General features: G+C 40.5%; 1 protein-coding gene across 1 annotated transcript in view; it reads left to right on the top strand.

Moving 5' to 3' along the window:
- The window catches only part of slc22a31 (solute carrier family 22 member 31), an 81,756-nt gene that overhangs the window by 42,949 nt on the left and 14,347 nt on the right, over nt 1-24,460 (top strand). The window contains exons 2-4 of the mRNA XM_034192097.1: nt 2,106-2,209; nt 2,292-2,446; nt 18,647-18,815. Coding sequence (XP_034047988.1) covers nt 2,106-2,209; nt 2,292-2,446; nt 18,647-18,815 — 428 coding nt within the window. The remainder of the gene's footprint in view (nt 1-2,105; nt 2,210-2,291; nt 2,447-18,646; nt 18,816-24,460) is intronic.

Raw genomic sequence — 24,460 nt, 5'->3', positions numbered from 1 at the left:
TTGAAGGTGCTATATTATTTTTTCTTTTTGAATTTTTATGCTTAAATAGATTTTTGCTGGTTATTGGTGGTCTGGGAGCAGGCACCGTCTCTACGGGGATGGGGTAATGAGGGGATGGCAGGGGGAGAGAAGCTGCAGAGAGGTGTGTAAGACTACAACTCTGCTTCCTGGTCCCAACCCTGGATAGTCACGGTTTGGAGGATTTAAGAAAATTGGCCAGATTTCTAGAAATGAGAGCTGCTCCATCCAAAGTGGGATGGATGCCGTCTCTCCTAACAAGACCAGGTTTTCCCCAGAAGCTTTGCCAATTATCTATGAAGTCCACCTCATTTTTTGGACACCACTCAGACAGCCAGCAATTCAAGGAGAACATGCGGCTAAACATGTCACTCCCGGTCCGATTGGGGAGGGGCCCAGAGAAAACTACAGAGTCCGACATTGTTTTTGCAAAGTTACACACCGATTCAATGTTAATTTTAGTGACCTCCGATTGGCGTAACCGGGTGTCATTACTGTCGACGTGAATTACAATCTTACCAAATTTACGCTTAGCCTTAGCCAGCAGTTTCAAATTTCCTTCAGTGTCGCCCGCTCTGGCCCCCGGAAGACAATTGACTATGGTTGCTGGTGTCGCTAACTTCACATTTCTCAAAACAGAGTCGCCAATAACCAGAGTTTGATCCTCGGTGGGTGTGTCGTCGAGTGGGGAAAAACGGTTAGAAATGTGAACGGGTTGGCGGTGTACACGGGGCTTCTGTTTAGGAATACACTTCCTCCTCACAGTCACCCAGTCGGCCTGCTTTCCCGGCTGCTCGGGATCTGCCAGAGGGAAACTAATGGCGGCTAAGCTACCTTGGTCCGCACCGACTATAGGGGCCTGGCTAGCTGTAGAATTTTCCACGGTGCGGAGCCGAGTCTCCAATTCGCCCAGCCTGGCTTCCAAAGCTACGAATAAGCTACACTTATTACAAGTACCATTACTGCTAAAGGAGGCGGAGGAATAACTAAACATTTCACACCCAGAGCAGAAAAGTGCAGGAGAGACAGGAGAAGCCGCCATGCTAAACCGGCTAATAGCTAGTAGCTGCGCTAAGCTAGCGGATTCCTAAAAACACGAAGTGAATAATGTGTAAATAATTTTGAGATGATTCAGCAGAGGAAGTGCTTTAGTTAAGGGACATGAAGATTACACTGTGAAACAAATCGTTATCTAGTTAACTAGATCAATCTAACTGCGCAGATTAAACAGCTAACAGATACAGCAAAACACCGCTGTGCTCCGGAACAGGAAGTGATACAATACCGCAGTGAGAGCCAACCACCAGTAGAGGCAAAAGTCTTGGCACACTCCCTCAAATCTTGCAACATCTGTGGCATTGTGCTGTGTGATAAAACTGCACCTTTCAGAGTGGCCTTTTATTGTGGACAGTCTAAGGCTCACCTGTGCAATAATCATGATGTCTAATCAGCATCTTGATATGGCACACCTGTGAGGTGGGATGGATTATCTCAGCAAAGGAGATGTGCTCACTATCACAGATTTAGACTGGTTTGAGAACAATATTTGAGGGAAATGGTGATATTGTGTATGTGGAAAAAGTTTTAGATCTTTGAGTTCATCTCATACGAAATGGGAGCAAAACCGAAAGTGTTGCGTTTTTATTTTTGTTGAGTGTATATAGCGCCAAATCACAACAAACAGTTGCCCCAAGGCGCTTTATATTGTAAGGCAATGGTGTGGTGGAAATTACATTTACAAGGCCAATAGTGCCCGTAGTTAAAGAATCACCCTTGTATGCATGCACAAACTTCTCAAACAAACCTGTGGTATAATAAAGTCTGCTGTTGGAGATCACCTGACCTGCATGTTTTCCAACTGTGTCTGCTCTGCCCACTGCTGATGAATTAATTCAGGTGTGCTCAGCTAATCAACAGCTACGAATCACCAGACATGACAAGTCAGCTGTGGTTGCAGCAGGTACATCAGGAAAACATACAGGGCAGGTGATCTCCAGGAGCAAGGTTGGTGACCCCCTACTTGACATCCTTAAAAACACTTAACAGTTGTCTTCACATTTTTTCCACCATTTGCTTCTTTGTCACAGTTTAACCTGGTCTGCAGTGACTACTGGAAAGTCCCTCTGCAGCATATCTGCTTCATGACAGGATGGATTCTGGGGTACATCCTCCTTGGCACCTTGTGCGACTGGTGAGTAACCAATAGCTGCAGCGCGTGCCTGGATGATGCTTGTGCACATATGTAACAGGAAACTGAATGACTTTCTGTTCAGGTTGGGCCGTCGGCGAGGTTTCCTCCTGTCCATCAGTCTGTCCAGTCTGTTAGGAGTAGTGGTGTGCATGTCCAACAGTGCTGTGGTGTTCCTCCTGCTGCAACTCTCTCAGGGTGCCATGCTTGCTGGCGTTTTTGTGTCCTCATATGTTGCTAGTAAGTATGCTAAAATCACATTTAAAATCTATGCTTCAGATTCAGTCAGCCATTTCAGTAATGTAGACCTTTGAGAGGTTTTTAAAAAGTACCTCAGCTGCACTCTCAGAGCACGTTTTGGACTCACTCTATATCATTTTCTGGGACTGGCACATGAGCATGAGTGTGCATCCAGGTTATGGACATGCTCGTGTGCCGTAGTAGCACATGAGTGTGCATCCATTTTTAATCCATCAACAAATGTTGCTGGTAGAAAAAATCTTTTTATAAACACCACATTTGCCATGAGTGTACATAATGACATCAGCAGTTTTCTTGAAGGCTGGCTGTTTGACTTGGCTTTTTCCTTCTTTGGTAATTTTTTTGGTAAGGTCCGGCTAAAGAGTTTTAATTTAAAAAAAAAAAAAAAAATTTTTATGGCTGAAATTATTAATCGAGTAATTTGATTACAGAAAATGTTCGAGGCAAATTCTTTGCCTCTAGGCTTCATTTAAATAAATGGACTGCATTTATATAGCACTTTTCCATCTGCATCAGACACTCAAAGCGCTTTACAAATAATGCCTCACATTCGCCCCGATGTAAGGATGTTTAAAGCTGTAGTACATACGCCAGGCTTGTATATGGCGATGTAATGCTCCCACAAAACACGATGAAGAAGACCATAGAATATGCGCATAACTAATGTAAGAGCTAATCAATGTAGCAGGCAATGCTACAACTTAAAGCCGCACGCTGAGTAAAATAAAGCCTTTTAGGAGACCCGACGAAGATGGCGGCTTAACGGCGAGGCTCTGATCAACCCTGCGCAAAAATCTCTTTAATCCCTGGACAGTGGCTTGAAACTTAAACCTTCCACGCGGCGTTAAGTATGTCCTCATCTCACGCAACTAAGGAATGTGATATTTTCACCAGGGCATGAAAATCGACCGCTCAAAACAAGAAAGGGGCCCAGTCACCCGAGCAAACAGATGCTAACATCATGGCCGACATAGCGGATGTGCTAAAAGAGCTAAAGTTGCTCCGCTCCGAGTTTGGACAAAAATTGGATGGTATTAACACTAGCCTCGGGGAGGTAACCAATGTTATAACTACTCTAGAAGTCAAAATGGCTGAAGTTAAACAAGATGTGTTGGAGCAAACTAAACGTATCGGAGAAACAGAGAATCGAGTGATGGTGGCTGAGGAGGAACTTGAGAATGTGCGACTGGAGTTGGCTTCAACTGTAAAAAGGCTGTTATGGTTGGAAACGAAGACCGACGACTTGGAGAACTGAGGCAGAAGGGAGAACTTGCGCTTGTTCGGTCTCAAGGAAGGCGCTGAAGGTAGGCAACCTTTGCTGAAATTCATCCGAGAAATGCTACCGAAGTGGCTGGAGCTCACTCCGGATAGACACCGGTACTGGAGCGGGCGCATCGCACCTTGGCGCCGGCAGTCTAACCAGCCCAGAGCTGTCCTTATACGCTTCTGGAAATTTCAAGACAGAGAGATGGTCTTCCGTCTTTCATCACAGAAAAATATTCTACATGATGGGGCCAAGATTACTTTGGTGCAGAACTTTTCAGCGGAAACGATGCGGAAGCACCGGGAATTCAACACAGCCAGAAAGCTGTTCAGTGAGATGGGGAAATTTCAGGGATTCCAACTAAATCCCTGCAAGATGAGTGTTCCATGACGGGAAGATACTCCTGTTTTCATCACCGCGTGAAGCAGAAGAATTTCACCGTGAAATTCAGACCAAGCATTAACTCTTTCCTTTACAGTCAGCCTCTGATTGCAGGTAACACCAGCAAGAGGCACAGTAATGGTGAAATGGACTAATGGAACTGGCGATATGAACAATTGAACTGACACACATACACCTTTTGGTTTATTTTATTTATTTACTCATTGATTTATTTTTTATATGGGGGTTTGCATGTTGCATGTATGCGTGCAGGTGTGTGTATGTATGTATGTAGGTATATGTGTATGTATAAGCATGTGTGTATTTGTGTGTGCATGTATATGTGTGAATTCTTTTTTTTTTTTTTTACTATATGTGCTTTTACGTGTATGTGTGCGTGTACATATGCACAAAGCCGTCCCTTCTTTTAATATCTGGGGATAGAACTATAAGATCTATAAAAAGTATAATTTTGTTGTGCAGGGTTGGTGATGGGCTTAAAGACCCACTGTGACTAATTTACTGCTCCTCATATTAATGTGGATCAGTGTTCCTCATACACTTAACAAAGATGGGAATGATAGGACCAATGTTCCGGGTTCCGGTTTTAAAACACTTCAACTGTGGAAGTGGGGGTTCCTTTTTAAGGTGATTCCGTGGTTTGGTATCGGTGCTAATTTCTTGAGATGGATAAAGCTTTTGTATACAAGCCCAACCGCCGAAATATTGACTAACAATAATGTTTCTAAACCATTTACTCTCCACCGATCTACTATACAAGGGTGTCCATTATCACCTCTGCTATTCGTGTTGGCTATAGAGCCCTTGGCCATGGCTGTAAGAGCTCATAAAGGCATCACAGGTATAACCATTGGAGGATATGAGCACCATATAGCTTTATACTCAGACTATATAATTTTGTTTTTGACAAAATTAAAAGATAGTATTCCCCAACTACTAGATTTGATAGAGACATTTGGAATCATATCAGGTTATGAAATAAATAATTCCAAATCTACATTAATGTTTATGAACAAGAACGAAAGATTGCAACCTTCTATAGATAGGCCATTCACAGCCACCAAAGAAGGTTTTACATATTTGGGGATTAAGATCAGTCCTGATGTAAAACAGATGGTTTCTTTGAATTATGAGCGTCTGGTGGACGGGGTGAGGGAGATGCTAAATTGCTGGACCAGGATGCCTATATCTATGATTGGGTGCATAAATATAATTAAAATGCTGATTTTACCAAAGTTTTTATACCTATTTCAATCACTCCCTCTTTCTTTACCCCAAAAATGTTTTTCAGCATTAATAGTATACTGAATACATTTATCTGGAATGGTAAAAGAGCCAGGCTGCAATTAAAATTATTATATCTGTTGGGTATTTTCTCCTCCAAACATTCTTAAAACCTTTGATAAGACAAACAGAGTCAAGAACCACCAGTGAGACAGAAAGTCAAATTTTACGCGCGGAGTGCAGTCAGGCTATACACCAAAGCTACACTAAAGTCTGGCCTGCGCTTCGCTCTTTTTATTAGTGAATCCCTCATCACATAAACAAAAACTTGTCCTAAGGGTGGGGGAATGACGCAAGACAAGTTTCTTCCCGTAACATAAACACACACGTCAATAAGTGCAGCTGTAAGCAAAACAGTTTCTTTTCTTTTACTCTTATCGTCGAAGGTCAGCACATCTCGTTCGCAGTTATCAGCTGTTCTGCATCTGCCTGGAACACTAAGCATCACATCATAATCAGTCAAAATTCAACCTTCAGTTCTTTTACTCCCAGTCGTTAGCGGCTATGAAAACAAGTTGTGTAATAATAATAATAAGTACATCCAGCTTCTCATTCCCAGTTCAGATTGACCCCAGCATGCTAAAACAAGGTTGAATAACACGTACATTCTCGGGGTTAAGTGCAAACAGCACAACACCGTTCTCATCAGAAAGAAGACAAAAGGTACAAATGTTTAACAGTGATAACATATATATATATATATATATAAAATCCTTAACATTTCCCACCTGTTTATCACCTGTTAAACATATAGTAGGCATCACCCAGCTTAGTTAGTTAGTTTATTAACTTAGTTTATTCTGTCCATGTTTTTATTAATTGAACACCACCAACAGATGGAAGATTCGAATCCAGCTGCTATTTGATCAACCAGTTTATACTCGTCAGGCACTCCTCTGGGGACTCCTATTGCGTCAATATATGTTGGATTTCCTACTCCTTTCCAATCTCTTTTTACTCTATGTCTGGCTATGCCTTTCTGCCAATCCTCAGGAATAAGAGAGGCTGCATATGTTGTAACGTCTTCAGGGGTCATGGGTAACAATAATGATATTAATGCACAATAACCTGACACATTTCGTGGCAGTCTGTCAAAGATTCTGTTATTACCACACCACCACCATACATCACTTCGGCTGACTGGTATAAATGAACCGTTTTTTCTGTATTATTCGACTACACCACTTGTCTTATTACTTTTTCAGCTAAAGCTTCATAGGCTAAGAGTGTGTTAACTCATCACGTCAACAGTTCAAGCTTGAACTGGAGTTGTGAGCTTTTCAATATCATCATAATTCTCAGTACAGTCATTATAGTTTTCTCCACTAAGGTCTGACTGTTTCAATGCTTGATATTTTGGCATAGTTTGTTGGAAGGCCAGATTACACTGTACAAATGTATTTGACACCATTTTGCCAACCATTGTTTTGATATAAGGGATCACACAACACATGCAAAGTCCAATCAGAATTAGGACTATAATAACTGGTGTCACCATTTTCAATAGTAACTGCCAACATGGTCCTGAAGTCAACCAGGACCAGGGATTCCACCGGTTCACGGCTAGGGTGTCTTTATGCATTGCATCACGAAGTTTATTCAGCTCTTCCAATGCGTCCTGCATATCCACTGAATGAATGGAGTCTGGGATGAAAGTACAGCATGTTGTGTTCAGCAGAGCACAAACTCCTCCCTGTGAACCAGTAAGCAAGTCTAAAACCATGCGATTTTGCATCACCATGGTACGTAAAGCATCTATTTCAGTGTTTTGAGCTGCTACTATTTTTTTTAGTTACATTCATGAACAGACCCAATCGATAATTCAGAGTTTCAATCATTAATGAATTTTTTCCCACTCCTATCCAGGGGAACAATGAATGTGCTATTTTATCTCCTACAGACCACAATTTTTGGTCCTTTGGTACATCCGAGCCCCACATGTGATCATGTGGTAACACATCTGGGTATATCAATCTCCTCCGTCTGGTGCTGCCATTATTCTCTGTGGAGGTCCTTGGCACTACCACATATGTATGGTCAGTCACCTGGGTAGGTGCACACACACCACCCCAATTTGGTGGGAGACTCATGTACAGTCTGGAACCATAAAGCCAATAGATGTCATCATACACCGGAATACCATTTACAGGTGGTAGCAAAAACTTACTAACATAAGCACATGATTCATCCGTTCCCCATGGACAGGAGCCTGTATAATTACATCCCCGTCCAATGTGATGAAGATAAGTACCATCCACATATTATGTTTTGGTTAGGCTTAAATTATTTGATAAAACATACGTTTGGGTACACAGACGTTTCTTAATTTTACCTACAGTTTTATTCCCTGTCCTGTAAAAGCAAATCGGGAATGGCCGTTGTGATGACAATTTAACGTGATGATATTTTTGCATTTCCCTTCAGTCTAGTCAATGGAGCAGCACTTGGGCACGCTTGTACGTCCTCTGTTGAAATCCCTATCATATAAGTGGTTGCACTGAGGCAAGTGGTGTTAGAACTGCCCCCGAAATACAGTTTGATTATGCATCCGTATGATAAGACATTCTGTCACCCTAGCAGGGTACGGTTTAGCCGTCAGAGCTGGGTGTGTTGAGGATATAGGTATTTGCGAATAAACATAACAATTAGTAACGTAATTCCATAGCCAATAAATGAACATATCTGTACCACATATTAGTATGGTATATATGAGGGTGTCCATCTGTCTCGTTCACATTATGAATAAACCTCTTCTGACGTTGCTTGCGTTGTTCTCTGGCTCGGTCCACAGTGAGCTGCAATTCTTGGGTCAACCACCAGGCCAGGAATCCGAGGAGCACGAAACACACTAAGATCACAACGCAACCGGCTGCCCTACCTACAGTCCGGCAGCGGCGGCGCTGAGCACGCCGCTCCGGGGTCTGCTGTAGTTCAGTCATGATTGCTAGGATATAGTGTTGTTAACCACCTCACCTAATAGTGCAAGGATCTCCCTGCTTCACTGGCATTGAGACAATCTATTGCTAATTAAATAGACTCCCTTTGTAGCCAGACTTCCCCTTACACTGTGGAGGCAGCCAACACACGCTGTATCTTACAGTGACTTAGATGTATCCACGTTGATTTCTCCGCTATCTTTACTGCAGTTGGTGTTGTTAACAGCACTTGGTATAGACCTTCCCAACGAGGACTGGACCAGTTCTTCCTCTTAATCACTCTGATGAACACCCAGTCTCCTGGCTAGACTACTGGAAGGCCGTCCTGTGGAAGATCAAAATTATTCGGCAGTAAATGTGTTTAAGTTATCTCTTTCTGTGTTAATGTCTTTTTCATAAAATTTGCTAATGTTTGTTCCTCATCTGCTGTTTTAGTATCCATGTCAAAATTGGTAGACGATATGGTCGTCCATAAAGTATCTCAAATGGTGTTAACCCTGATGGTGTTGGTGTTATTCTCATATACAATTTTACTAGGTCCAAACATTCAATCCAGGTTCGTTTTGTCTCTTCTATACATTTCCTTAATCTTATTTTTATTGTGCCCTTTGTCCTTTCCACTAATCCGGCACTGTGTGGATGATAAGAACAATGATTTTTGAGATTAACCTGTAGTGCTTCTCCTACGTATTGCACTATTGTATTAACAAAATGCGCTCCATTATCTGAATAGACTGTTTCTGGTATTCCAAATCGTGGGATGATGTCTTTGCATAATGCTTTAGCCACTGTAAGTGAATCTGCATATTTTGTAGGGAACAATTCTACCCATTTTGAGAAGGCATCAATTATGACTAAACAAAATTCCTTCCCTTCATGTTTACTCAGCTGTATATAATCCATATGAATCACTTGAAAGGGATATTGTGGTGTTGGAAATTTACCTCTTTGGGGTCTCAAATTGCCTTGTGAGTTGTGTTTTGCACATATCATGCATGCTCTACAATGCTGTTTTGCATATGCATCGAACCCATAAAGACAAAAAATAGATTGCAATTGCGATATCATACCCCCTGATGAGACATGCGTCACGCCATGGCTCATAATAGCTGCCCATTTAAACATATTTTTTGGCAATAAGGGTTTCTTTTGTGGTCATACGTACAAGTCATTTGCATACGTAGCTCCTTTAGCTATCCACATTTGTTTTTCTCTGTCTGTTGCCTGCTGTTGCATGTCAGCAAGCAGTGTATGACCTAAATGCAAATCTGGAGTAGTTTCCTGTACAACAAAAATAGAAGAAGCTGCTGCTGCCTCTTTTGCTGCTCTGTCAGCAAAATCATTTCCTTTTGAAACACTGTCAGAGCCATTGGTGTGAGCCGCACATTTGCATATAGCAATTTGGTTAGGCAATTTCACAGCGTACTGAAAGCGTACTGGCTGTCTGTATAAATTGATACAGCCGTACCTTTAAACAGATAGCAAGCTGCAGTTAAAGCAACTAATTCAGCTGCTTGTGCTGAAAATGAGGATGGCAATGAAGCAGAATCCAATACTTCTGAATTTGTGACAACAGCATATCCAGATTGTGTTTGTCCATAAGCGTTTTTAGTGGAAGAACCATCCACATACACAATTGTACTGTTTGGGATGGGTGTGTCCTGGAGGTCTGGGCGTGCTTTCGTACAGACCGTAGCTACATCAAGACAATTGTGCGGCTCACCATCCTCAGGTAAAGGTATCAATGTGGAGGGATTCAATGTTGTACATCGCTCTACCGTAAGGTGTGGTTGTGATAATAGCAAGGACATACACGAAAGATGTCTTGCTGGGGACAAAAGGCTCATGTTTGTCTGCAACAGAAGTGCAGAAACTGCATGTGGAACTTTCAATGTCAACTGATGGAATAGAACAACATTACTGCTACTTTGAACAGCCATAGAGGCTGCAACAACAGCCTGTACGCATGGTGGTAGAGCACTTGCCACTGCATCCAATTTAGATGAGTAGTAGGCAACTGGCCTCAATTTTGAGCCATACACTTGTACCAAAACACTAGTCATGAACTTATTCTTACAATCAACTGTTTGAATGAATGGTTTACTATAATCTGGTAGTGCCAAAACTGTGGATGACACTAATGTTTGTTTTTACCTTTACAAAAGCTTCCTCAGCTTCTTTGTTCCATTCCAACACGGTTGACATTGAAATATTATCCTTGTACATCAAATCAGAAAGTGGACTAGTCAACTCTGCATAGCAAGGAATCCATGCCCTGCAGTAATTTGTCAATCCAAGAAATGACATCATCTGCTTTTTGGTTTGTGGTTTTGGAGCGTGCAAAATTGCTTCCTTCCTGTCAGACAGGATCGTGCGCCCTGTGGCTGATAACTCATGTCCTAAGTATTTTACTTTATCCCTACACAACTGAACTTTGTTTCTACTCACTCTGTGGCCATTGTCAAATAAGAAACATAATAATGCTACTGTGTCAGTTATGCAGTTTTCTCGTGTGTCAGAGGCAATCAAATGTCATCGACATACACTAATAGTTGGCTATCTGCCGGTGGAACAAAATTGGCTAAACATGCTGACATGACTTGAGAATAAATAGTTGGGCTCTCTGCGTAACCCTGCGGTAATCTGGTGAATGTATATCGTTGTCCTTTAAAGGTAAAAGCAAACCAGAATTGACTATCTGGGTGTACTGGTACGGAAAAAAAAAAAAAAAAATGCATTACTGATATCTATTACAGAAAAACAACTAGAATTTAATCTCAATGAGCTTAACAGTGTGTGCGGATCTGGTACACATGGAGCTCTTTTTACTACAGCAGCATTTACTGCCTGCAGATCTTGAATCATTCTCCATCCCACTGAGGGCGGAGCCTTTTTTTACAGGAAATATGGGTGTGTTACATGGTGAATCTGGACATGGCACTATTACTCCTGCTGTTAATAAATCCTCTATTACTGGCCTGATTCCGTCAATTGCATCAGGTTTCAATGGATACTGTCTTACACATGGTCTGTATTCTGTTTTTGGCCTTATAACTACAGGTTGTGCATTTTTAATCAGTCCTATGTCAGAAGGACCTGTTGTCCACAATCCTGACGGTACTGAAGAGAGAAGAGCATCCTCTTCAGGACTCAACTGAAACACTCAGGATTGTGAAGTGGACACATCAATGTGTGTTCCAGCTGTCAGCACCAATGAGACATTAACTGGCACTTTATACAATTTAGTTGATGGACTGAACTCCGTTCCTGGTCCAACTCTGCTCCAATCAGTGGCTGACAAAGCTGTTATGACTGTCAGTCCCAATTCTTGCCATTCTGTCAAATATGGTTTACAAAGTGACACATGTAATGGCATACCTGTGTATCTCAATTTTAAAACATCTTCAGTGGCACCTGTTACTGTTATGACAGCTGTTGAGTTGCCATCATGAATCAAATCGGTCATTGTCAGCTTCACAGGTGAAATATTTTTCAATTTGTTTTCATACACTGGTGTTCCTGGCAATATGCCACTATGGACTCTAAATACACTCTCAAATCTGCATCTAAACTCTATCCATGGTTCTCCTTCTTTCTGAGTTGTCCTGGTAATTTCAGTATAATTTATCTTTTTTGTCCTAACACACCTTTTGCCCATGTAATCATAGCTTCCACTCTTGTTTCTAAGACTAGATCATCATGTGTCAGTGGTACGCCTTGTTGGTCTGCAGGATTCCAGTCTCCGCGTACCTGACTCCATTTAGGGCCACATGCTTTCATCCACACCTGTTGGACTACAGGTCCACTAAGGTGGTAAGAACTTCTAATGTTTCCTACATCCTGCATAAATCCCTCAATATCGACATGTGGCGATGGTATCATGTCGACTGCTGCTTCGATATCATCAGCATTCCATGTCCGATATACGAGCATGGTTGATCGATATCCTGCTGTTCCTGCACGAGGATTTGGTACTTCTATCATAGGATAGGCACCTCCCTGGTCACTGTGTTCCACCATGGGAGGGGCTGTGGGCACTTTCGCTTGACTGCGTGTCTCTGACTGCTTGACTCTTTCCATATGAAAGAGGTGGGCTTCAACTTTCTAATCTAGAACTTTATTATTGGGCCGCCCATTTAAGGACAGCAATGTACTATTTTTCAGTAGCTCCCCCTCCTGCTTGGGTGACAATAGAAGAGACATCAACATTTGGGCTTCCTGTCAAACTTTATTTATACTCAGCAAATGTTAAAAGACTGGTTAAACAAACAAACAAACCCTTTCTTCAAAATACCATCCGGGTGTGGTACGCTGCACACAAGCAGGTTGGAGACACACCAGCGTTATCACAGTTTGCCCCTATATGGGGTAATAACAGTTTTATTCCAGGGAGATCAGATGGTGGATTTAGGATGTGGTTCAATAAAGGTGCTGCTAAAATTTCGGATTTGTATGCAGAAGGGAGCTTGTTCCCATATAACCAACTGTTTGAGAAATATGATATTCCAAGGAAGCATTTCTTCAAATACCTCCAGCTTAAACATTTTATTTTATCTACACAAACAACTGTCTGTACCCCCATTATCTAAAGTTGAGGATTTAACTTTATCTCACATTGAGGGCAGAAGACAACTATCATTGTTCTACAATTTACTGTTACAACATTCAAAAGAGTCATCCTGTAAAAAGTTGGAGGCATGGATGAGTGATTTAAAGGAAGATATCCAAGAAACTGACTGGCAAAGGGCCTGTTTTAAGGCCCAGACTCAGTCAGTCAACACTAGATATAAACTGCTACAATATAAGTGGTTAATGCGCACCTACCTTACACCTTGCAGGTTGAATCATATATTCCCTAATGTACCTGATAGTTGTGTGAAATGCAGAGAAGAAAAAGGCACTCTAATTCATTGTGGGAATGCTCAAAGATACACCCATTTTGGAAAAATGTATTACACTGTATCAGTCTTATAGTTGGAAGAGATATTCCATTGCAGGCTAAAATATGTTTGTTGGGAATATACCCTGAGAATTTTGTTGTGTCTCAACGGCAATCACTGCTTATTGATTTCGGTCTTTTACAAGCCAGAAGAATAATTGCATTACTGTGGAAAAGTATGGACGTGCCTTCTATTGGAATGTGGACTAAAGAACTGATGTCCTGCCTCGCACTAGAGAAACTAACATACATATTAAAAAAGAAAAAAAACTTTGCTCACTTATGGAGACCCTATATGGACTTTCTGGAATCTCACAACCCTGAGCCGTGATTAATAACACAAGTTCTGGATCTTATACACTGCTGTGACCCTTTTGGAGTATATTTTATTTTATTAATGTCCTTTGATTTATCTCACTGTGTTTTTTCTTTTTCTTTTTTTTATATCGATGCTGCTGTTGCCGGGTGGGGTTCTTAATGGTGTGAAAAAATAAATAATTACCTGGGAAAACAGAGAGAGAGAAAACACCCTAAACTTAAAAATCTGTATGCTGGCACAGTGACAATGCGCCATTGCTTAGGGAGATCCCTGCTACTATTGATATTGTTTAAAAACACAAAAGTACTTTTTAATCCGATTAATCGATAGAATACTCTATTTCAAAAATATTCGATAGCTGCAGCCCTAATATTTTTCATGAATTGTAACAGTGTTTAAATGTAAATCCAATAATTCATGGCCATGTGATTTTTCTCTATGCACATTGGAAAGTAAAATTTTAGGCAGGTGTTCAGACAGTTTGGCAACAGTTTGTTTTCTCAGAGTAAAATAAACAGACTAAGACAAATACTGTACTGAGCCCTGAAATGCCTTTCTACCCAGTTACTTAACCACAGCTGCCCTGGGTGGGCCTGGGCTGTTAAAAATTCAGCCTTTTGAATCACACATAAATGGATTTTATGAATGAAATAAAGCGGTAGAGAAAGGCAGAGGTTTATTTTTGTCCAGGCACAGAGTAAAGTGAAGGAGCAGCTGCTTCCTTTAAAGAAGCACCTCCTTACATGATATGAAGGCAACTAATATAAAAGAACAGTAGCTGCATGGCGAAGTATTGTTTTCAGGATAAACTCTGGGGGGGGGGGGGAGTCCCTGTCTGACCTGCAATATTATGAAATGCTCCACTAATTTGATTGTCAAATGGAATTAGTCGGCCTAATACATGATAAAAGGTGTTCAACAATAAATTTAAAACCTGCCTGATAATGACTATGTTGGCAACACAGTAACAAGCTGAGGAGATGGACTCAGGACCCAATTTCATGCCTGGCACAGAGCAGCAAGCAGCACAAATGTCCGACACAGCTGTCATTTTCACACCCAGTGGTAACGTTCTTTAAATACCAAATGTACTTGCTCTCGTGCACCCATGGGTGTGTTAGTCTCAAAATGCTTAGGTGCAGCATTGATGCATTAGTACTGTGAGGCAGTAGTAAGCGATTACACCATACATCGCTAAAGTCCTGCTCTGAAATCGAGTGCAGTTTTTCCTGTTGTTCAAACAGTGCACTACAGTGTACGTACACTTGTGTATACAGTCATGCACATCAAACTAGAGTGAAATTGAATTGAAACCAAAATTAAAATGTAAATAAAAGTAAACATTAATGGGGAAAAACATTAATAACGCTTGTAATTTTTACATTTGCTTTACCAATACAGGAGTGAGGAGGGCAATGCTGTTTTGTTTGATTATAGAGGAGATCTGGTGGTTAGAGGAGGTGGTGTTGCAGGATGGGCTTAAATGCTTCCCCTCAGGGAGCTGTGGTGGATGACTGCTACACCCGCTTACATGCTTTCAAGACTGGAAAATCTCAATTTTCTGAGTTTGCCAGTTGCTGGCATGCCTATCTTTTAAATTGAATTACTCTGATTGGCTTAATTAATGTTACGCCCAAAACACATGTGACATGATTAAATCCAACCTATTTATGCACTTTGCATGACACTGCACTCAGATTACACACCATGAACGTAACAATGTGGAGTTGGACACACCCCAAAAGCATGTGCGCCATAGATCATCAATATAGTGCCCATCATGTTAACTGTCAGTACTATAATTGGTTTACAGTATAGTACAAATATGTTTCTTCAGCCATACTAACACTGTTCCTAAAATTAAAAGAAAAAACAAAAAAAAAAAAAACAAAACAAATTGTAGTCAGAGATCACGTGCATGTTGTTGACCTGTGATTGCTGTCTTTCTGCTCTGACCAGAGACCATAAGTGACTAGCATCAGAATCAAATTTATTGCCAAGTAAGTTGTCACATACAAGGAATTTGATCTGGTGGTGTTGGTGCATAAACAAGAAAAACGAAAAGGAAAAAAAAAACACCTCTGTAAGAAGTGAAAGAGGGCTGTGGTCCTAACATATTTAAGATTGTGAGGAACTGGAGTGTTTGGCAGAGATCTGACTGACATGAGGCAGCTGGCTCTTTTTCTTTTGGTTCCAGCTGTCCTCTAGTAAGAGCAGAAGAATCCTACTTGCTTAGCATGAGTGTGATGTGTTGTTGTTGTTATAGGCTGCCGAACATGTACAGTGTTCTGGTTATAGTTCTCCCTGAAACCACACTAAAGGATAATGTGGGCACAGGAGTGTTTATAGAAATGGTTCATTGCTGTGTGGGAGAAGGTCTGATATGCTACACCTTCACACTCTCACATTCCTTTGAGGTCAGGGGGTAAACTTCTTCCAGGTTTAGTTAGTTTTTTTTTGTTGTTGTTGTTGGTGTTTTTCTTTTTTTAAACAGGCTGATGTCAGGTGGGAGTCTCAGTGAAGTGTTTCTCTAAACATTGTTTTGTGTGATGTGTCATTGGTGGTTATCCACAGGAAGGAAACAAGCAATAGCTGGAAAGAACACAAAGAAATAAATAGTGGAGGAAGTGAGCTCCTCGTTTTCCATCTCCCCTTCCTTCAATCAGGAAAGAGACAGAGAATGAATCTGAGCTCTGAGGGGAAAAAGATCCACAAATGTCCTAAAGCTGTTGTACTGACAGTCCAGAGTGTTTTAAGTGATGATAACATTCATTTTTAAATCAAAGTGCAGTGGTTTGTACTCTGACCTCGTGTCTGCGTGACTTTACTGTGGGGACTCTGGTTTGTTTCTTCCCACTGTCAGAACATGTACATTAGGTTTCTCCACGTGTACATCTGGAGTTCTGTCAGGAATGGCATGTGGTGTTAATCTCACACCACATCAACACAAGAATCCACACCAGAGCCACTGTGGCAGTTCTCGGAAAACAGGAGCAGCCGGGGCTCTTCTTTTTTTCAACAAATGTACAGTGTTTATTATTATCATTATTATTTATTTTGTTTTTTGTTAGTAGAAGCCAGATTAAGTTCATTGTGTTTCACCTTTGTGCGCAGTTTTGCCAGCTGTAAAGCACATTGGTGGTTATTTTACACTGTCCCCCCCCATAAATTTGTCATGTATTTATGGGACAAGGATTCTCACTTCCATGAACAGATTACGTTTGTAACCGTATTTGTTGGTGAGATTGTTCAGACGCCTGAGGAAGCTGTAAGGCCAGGGTTTCTAATGATGCTTTCACCCAGTATCTCTCTATAACCCTGGTTCCCAAACTGTGGTCCAGGCCTCTCTTAAGAGGGTTCCAAAGATTCCCAGGGGGCTGTGACATTTTGCCTGTTTTGAGGTTGTTGCTTTTAGAAGTTTACATGTCAAGTGAAGCCTATTAACATGTTTACTGGACAATCAAAACTGATATAGCTGAGGACCCTCCCTTTGAGCCTGTGATCATTGTTTCTTGAGCAAGATTTGAAAGTGTTTTTTTTTTTTTTGTTTTTTTTAGATGATTGGATAATATTAGGGAAAATAAGCCTCCATATACCTCTTGAACCCTTGAGAGGTACACTGAGGACGATGGCTGCAGTGAAATCGATACTTGGCATATTTTTGCTTGTATAAATGTAGGTTGGGTCAAGTCATTCATTGAAAAGAACAAATTGACACAAAACATGAATAAATAAAAATTCATGATACTGGGATTGTTGTGAAAATTTTACCAAAATCCAACATGGCCACCGCAAAAACAAAGATTTGTCATATCTTTGATTTAGTGGCTTGTGTGATCTTTGTGTCTGATTTTGGTTTTTGGGGTCAGTGAATTCAGTTAAGGCAACCAGTTAAATATTTTATCACATTTTCATGTTACTGGGACATTATGTGAAAAATATTACTGAAAATTTGAAAAAATCTTCATTTTTGATTACTTCTTCCATGGAATATTCTATTTATTTCGCAGCTTTCTGGCAAATGCTTGTTTTCTAGATTTGTCAGAAACTGTGAAATTTGTGTGCAAATGTGCCAAGTAAGTCAAAAATAATTCAGCAGCATATCTGCTGCATCATTTTTTTGACACACTTTCTCTAAGCAGACCCTCCAGAAATTTGTGATGCCAGGATTTCAGAAATTAATTAAACAAAGAATTCAACCAATATACCAGTCAAATGTTTGTACAAATTTTCCCTTTCAGTTGAATGGGGAAACCTTGCCCAAACATTTGATTCGTACTGTCCATGTATCAGGGTTCTACACTTTGCTCCAGAGATCACTTTCCATGCCGGGCAAGTTCGGGCTCACATCTATCATATTGAGCATCTGTCGATACACAGTCCCCATCCAGTAGTTGTATTTTCCTAGATATTGCTCTTGAACAGAAACATATGACACACACATTAAACAGTAAACCAATGTGCATGCTTGCATTAAGTGGTGGGGGGTGGGTGTCACCTTTAATAAAAGCTACTACTGCCTGATCCCCCCTATATTTAAGTAAACGTTTTGTTTTGTTGTTTCCCCCCCTCAATTCCACTTAGCACAGAATTGTAGGAGTAAAACTAGAAAAATATCGATAAAAATATTATCATTATTACTATTATTATTATTATTAGTAGTAGTCTGTGCAAAATGTTTTCAAAAGTGGATCTTTAGTCTCTAAGGTCCCACTCCTCACCCTGCTGCCTACGCTAATGTCACAGACGGTCACAGTATGTGAGCAGGAAGAAAACCCACCCACACTGTAGTTACTGTGTAGTCTGTTGACACATGCATACATGTATACATGCATATGAAAGGCATGTAGAGGACTTCATCATAAGTATGACAGAAGCTATTGACATAAAGGTGCAGTTTGACATTAAAAGGACAATGCTGCAGTAGGTTTTTGTGTAAACACAAAGTTGTTGCATCTCTTTTGGCAAAGTGTTGGTCTTGTAAACCAATTGAGTTTTCATGACACTTATTCTTTTGTCCACATCTCTCCCTCAGGACTCGAGCTCTGTGACCCTCCAAATCGTCTCATGGTCACCATGGTCAGCAGCTTCTTTGGTGTATTTGCAGAGCTGCTGTTGCCTGGCTTGGCTGTTTTGAGCGGTGATTGGCCCATTCTCCAGGCGATGGCCACATTACCTCTGCTCTTGCTGCTCTCCTATTGGTGGTGAGTCAGACACCAAGCAATGTAGCAGGTACAGTGCATCCAGAAAATATTAACAGTGCTGTACTATTTCCATATTTTTATGTTACAGCCTTATTCTATAATAGATTAAATAAATTTTTTTCCTCAAAATTCTCAACATAGTACATAATGACAATATGAAAAAAGTGTTTGTTTTTGTTTGTTTGTTTTTTAGGATTTTGCAAATCTGCTAAAAAAAAATTAAAAAAAAACTACAAAATCACATGTACATAAATATTCACAGCCTTTGCCATGAAGCTCAAAATTGAGCTCAGGTGCATCCTGTTTCCACTGACCATCCTGGAGATGTTTCTACAGCTTAACTGGAGAGTACCTGGGGTAAACTCAGTTGATTGGACATGATTTGGAAAGACTCACACCTGTCTACATATAAGGTTCCACAGTTGACAGTGCATGTCAGAGCACAAACCAAGCATGAGGTCAAAGGAATTGTCTGTAGACCTCTGAGACAGGATTGTCTTGAGGCACAAATCTGGTGAAGGGTCCAGAAACATTTCTGCTTCTTTGAAGGTCCCAATTTGCACAGTGGCCTCCATCATCCGTAAATGGAAGAAGTTCAGATTCAGTAGGATTCTTCCTGGAGCTGGCTGTCCATCTAAACTGAGCTATTGGGGGAAGGGCCTTAGTTAGGGAAGTGACCGAGATCCCCATGGTCACTCTGTCAGAGCTCCAGCATTCCTACGTGGAGAGAGGAGATCCTTCCTCAAGGACATCTCTGCAGCAATCCACCTGTAGCGAATATTTAATGAAGACATGTAGCATTTAATAAAGACTCCACATGGGGGACCATAAAGATGCAACATATAGCAAATTTACAGATATTCAGGCCTCACACGGGAGCACCATAAGAGGGTAGTGAATAATCAGTTAAACTCCCAAATTGAATTAGATTGGGTTAAGCCCCATCTGATGAGTCACCAAAATAATTAACAATTTAGGGCTTAATACTTATTATTTAATTATTATTCTGGGCACCACCTATGTATAGCATAGGTACTTTAATTTAAACATTCATTCATTTATTAGTCTCAAATGAATTAATCAGTCTCAATTTAATTAAATCAGTCTCTGGTCTGAAAGTCTGAATTCACAATACGATTAACCAAGGGTTTCCTTCTGAACACAAAATGAACCACAGCAGAAATGTTTACAATTTATTTACTGGCATTTTCGTGGACAGTGATTACATAAGTTCATTCATGGAAACAATTTTCTTACTCATTCATGAGACGTTGAAAGAGAGAGAGGGATAAAGCTTAAAGACTTTAAGTGAATAAAATTTAATTCTGAAATTTGAAGCCAATTATTAAGACAAATATTAAACAAACACATGAATATGTTTAAAAGGAAGCCACTTTATATCCACTGACAAACCCTTTCCTGGAACCTTTAACTGGGTCACTTAGCTGGTCCGTGAGATGGTGGTTCGGAGGGATCCGTCCATCCGTCGTGCTCACTTGGGTCAAGGGGTTAACTCAGCGGTCTCCCCAGGTGATCCCAAAGGTTTGTGTCGGCTTTACCGACAGGATGGCTGATGGTTTGAAGTCAGCACCGTTGTCAGCTTGCAGGAACCCAGAGGTGGAAGGTGTTTGTTGAAAAAGGTTTCTGGTAGCTTTTAAAAAGTTTGTTGGAGCCAAATTAAAAATCTTTGTGAATTTAGGAAAAAGTTAAAACTTTAAAAGCGTTGAAAAAACAAAATAGCCGACAGAAAAGGATGGTCGCTTTTCTGTAAATTCCCTATTAATTTGAAAAGTTCAGCTCGGACCTTCTCTTAAAAATTCAAAAGACTTGACGCACCTTAAAGCGTCAGGTCAAAACTTTGTTAAAATGATCAAAAATGAACAAAGAATGAATGCCACGTGGTAGCTTAGCTTAGCAATGGGGCCTTGGCCCAAGAATAAAAATTAAGCGTTTAAGAAAGGAAGAGAGAGAGGAGAGCAGGGAGAAGGGGAGGAGAAGGAAGGCCAAAGGGGAAGAGAGCGCGGCAAGACTCTATTCTAATTTTTTAAAGGGGACTGATGTCACCAAACCCCACCCATTTAGGGTGTATAATCTCACAGAAACTTCATGTGGTCACAGGGCAGACACAAATTATTCAATTATTTAAACACATTAACTATTTTGTTATACTATTGTTCTAAGACACTCGAATGGATACACATTATTAATCATCACTTAAACACATCCTTTGGATAAACCGGAATATTTCACCATCAACATAATGCAGACAGAAAGATCACATTTAAAAATACATCAGTTACAGGCAGTGTTGCCACAGTTACTTTGAAAAAGTAATCCAATTACTGATTACTCCTTGAAAAAGTAACTTAGTTACTTTACTGTAGGGATGTCCCGATCCGATCACGTGATCGGAAATCGGACCCGATCATGTGGTTTCAGACTTGATCGAAATCGGACATTGCATCCCAATCAGGAATCTGATATAGATTTTATCCTCATTATTTTGATCAGCACTATTTCAAGCTCATTATTGCAGATTAATGGGCCTTTCACGTGTCAGAAGCGTCAGAGGCGTGAGACGCGTTGCTTTTTAGAGGCGTCATAAGCAACGCATTAGCTCAGCTTTTGACCCAACGCTTCTGACGGGAGCGCGCATTGCCGCTTGTCGGCAGGTTGACACGGTCAAAGTTCAACCCAATCTCTTTTTTTTTAATTGAACAAAAGAAAAAACACAAGTTCAACAGGACATTCTCGCACAGAAACGGGAACAAGAGTTGCGCAGTGAATTTGGAACAAGAGATGGAATTGTAACCCGGACAGAGGTGGGGGGGGAGTTACGCTTGCAAAGTTTCTTTCGCAGAACTGCAGTTTGTGTGTTTACGCGCTCAGCCTGATGCCTCGATGGAATGACAAGAGGATGATGGACATTTTCCCACCGAAACTCTTGCTCAGTCATCCTTCCGTGCGCAGCAGGACCCGGTGCTGACCAAGTCCTCAGGACGATGATCTGTCATCTGATTAACAAAAAGAAAAAAACAAATTGTCCTGTGATCGTTTGTCTGCAAAACGGAGCGAGAGATGGTGTGCGCACGAGCGACGTGCACACTCATCACATTTAGGAGCGCGTCTTAAAGAGCTTCTGTCTTCATTCACGTTCACTGCGCTGCTCTGAACTTGTTGAGCACGGATAAAGCATCAGAGGGGCACACTGAGGACTGTCAGGATGCAAATGTAAGTTGTTTTTTTTTTTTGTTTTTTTCTTTTACTCTTCAAGTTGACTTTTGAACTTTCGACGCTCTGAGCTGTGACGTAGCTTTGCACTGTCCAGTAGGAACAACGCGTCGGGCCAAAACACGGAAGACTAGTGGCAGAAACCACTGATCTGTACAAATGGTAAATGGACTGCATTTATATAGCACTTTTCCATCTGCATCAGATGCTCAAAGCGCTTTACAATAATGCCTCACATTCACCCCGATGTCAGGGTGCTGCCATACAAGGCGCTCACTACACACCGGGAGCAATAGGGGATTAAAGACCTTGCCCAAGGGCCCTTAGTGATTTTCCAGTCAGGCAGGGATTTGAACCACAGATCAGTGCAGAAACCACGTGTCTGAAGAAAAATCCTTGGAAATGTTTTTTGTTGTTGTTTGTTACCTCAAAATTTATGATTACTGTTTAAAAAAGTTTAGAACACTTGTAATTAAAATAGCTAAATCAATAAATGGTTCTTTAGAAACCTTTCATCTATAAATTAAAACCACCTGTTATTTCAGATTAGATAATTTCTTGTTTAACATACGGAACCTTGGACATTTTATTTTTAAACAAATAAAATAACATGGAAATTTGTAAATTCTTTAAGTCTGGTAGATTATTACTTGATTGTATAAACTACCTCAAGGAGAAGTAAGTGATAAATAATAAAATAAGGTGATTAAAATGAAATGATTATACATTTAGCATTTGTTGATTGCTCATTCAGTTTTTTAAAGTATCGGATCGGGACTCAGTATCAGCAGATACTCAAAATCAGATGACTCGGAATCGGATCGGAGCCAAAAAAAACCTGATCAGGATATCCCTACTTTACTTATTACTCAAATGTAAAAGTAACTAAGATAGATTACTAGTTACTTTTTAGTTACTTTCCCCAGCTGCTGACAACAACCCTGTGCCACCCCAACATGACAATGATACCTGTTTTGCCAAAACTCACTTTATAGTCACCCTTTCTTGACTTCAATGAAAATAAATACTTGTTTTATAAAAAGTAAAATAAAGACCTCTTTCTTGATCTCATATTTAACCATTGACCTCACTGTAACAGTAAAACCTCTAACCTACATTGTTTATAAATGTAACTATTCAATTCTTTGTAACATTTTTCTACCATTTAAGTTCTCTCTAAACATTTTACTTGTCAAAATTATTATTATTATTATTATAAGTAGTATTAGTAGTTGTAGTAAAAAAAAGGCTTCAAAACTGGACCTTTAATCTAGGGGTGTTGTGGGGGAGGCACATCCTTGCCCCACGCCCCCATTCTATCTGGATTCGCCCCTGCTTTGGTGTTTGAGCACAAAGAATGGATAACATTTATTTATGCAGAAAACATGACCAGATTTACAGGTAAGAAAGTTTTATTGCATTTTCACATCATGTGGTCTGCAGAAAGAGCATTTAGGTGCATTTGACTGGAAAATAGTGTTAGTTGTTGACGTGTCGCCGAGGATCAGCTGTTTTTAGCAGCAGATACGGAGCGGCTCAGCTCAGAATTCTAAATAAAGGAGAAAAAAAAGCATAAAAAATGTCTTTTCAAAGCTCAGTTCAGGTGTGCTGTTGTGACCACTGTTTAAGAGGTGAGGACGAGTCGTAGCTGCTGCAGAAAACCGCAGATGAAAAGTTCAGTCGAACCCCGACCTCCTGCCCACGGACCAAGTTTAATGCTGCTATCGACCCACAATGCAAAAATAATAGTAACGCACAGTGACTTGGAGAAGTAACTTTAATCTGATTACTGATTTGGAAAGATTAACGCGTTACATTACTCGTTACAAAAAAAAAAAGTCATCAGATTAGAGTAACGCATTACTAAGTGATGCGTTACCGGCATCACTGGTTACAGGAACACATGTCAATAAAATGGAATGATTATGTGCAAAGCATTTTGTTTGATTAATCAATACAAACACCATTAGAAGTCTTTATATATGTGAATCAAAGAATACTGATGCAATTCTTTTATTTTAAAAGAATGTCTTTCTTAACTTAAACCTAAATATAATAGCTGCTTGTCAAGACAAAGTTTTATGGCCCTGTGTTGTGGAAGGGATATCGTCTTGCAGTCTTGAGAGGGTCTGGCCTTGGCGTGAGGTCATAAAATTTGGGTTCTCCTGGCCTGGAGAAGCTCAGATTCTGACGTGAAGCCATTATAATGTCATGTAATTCATAATGACTGAAAATTCACAGATAAAAAGGCAAGGGCTCCCCTTTGAAGAACTTTGAATTACAGTTTTGCTTTGCTGTGAATCCGTTTTGGCCCATGGGGGATGTCTCCAAGCTTATCTTAAGATCTCCAGATGACTTAGGAATTTCTCAACTGAGAGGGAAAACACCATCTATTGTCTGCAGTTCCAAACTCA

This window comes from Thalassophryne amazonica, chromosome 2, assembly GCF_902500255.1.
Source record: "Thalassophryne amazonica chromosome 2, fThaAma1.1, whole genome shotgun sequence".
Classification (NCBI taxonomy): Eukaryota; Metazoa; Chordata; class Actinopteri; order Batrachoidiformes; family Batrachoididae; genus Thalassophryne; species Thalassophryne amazonica.
The sequence above is the reverse complement of the archived record's forward strand: the minus strand, read 5'-3'. Positions and strand labels throughout refer to the sequence as shown.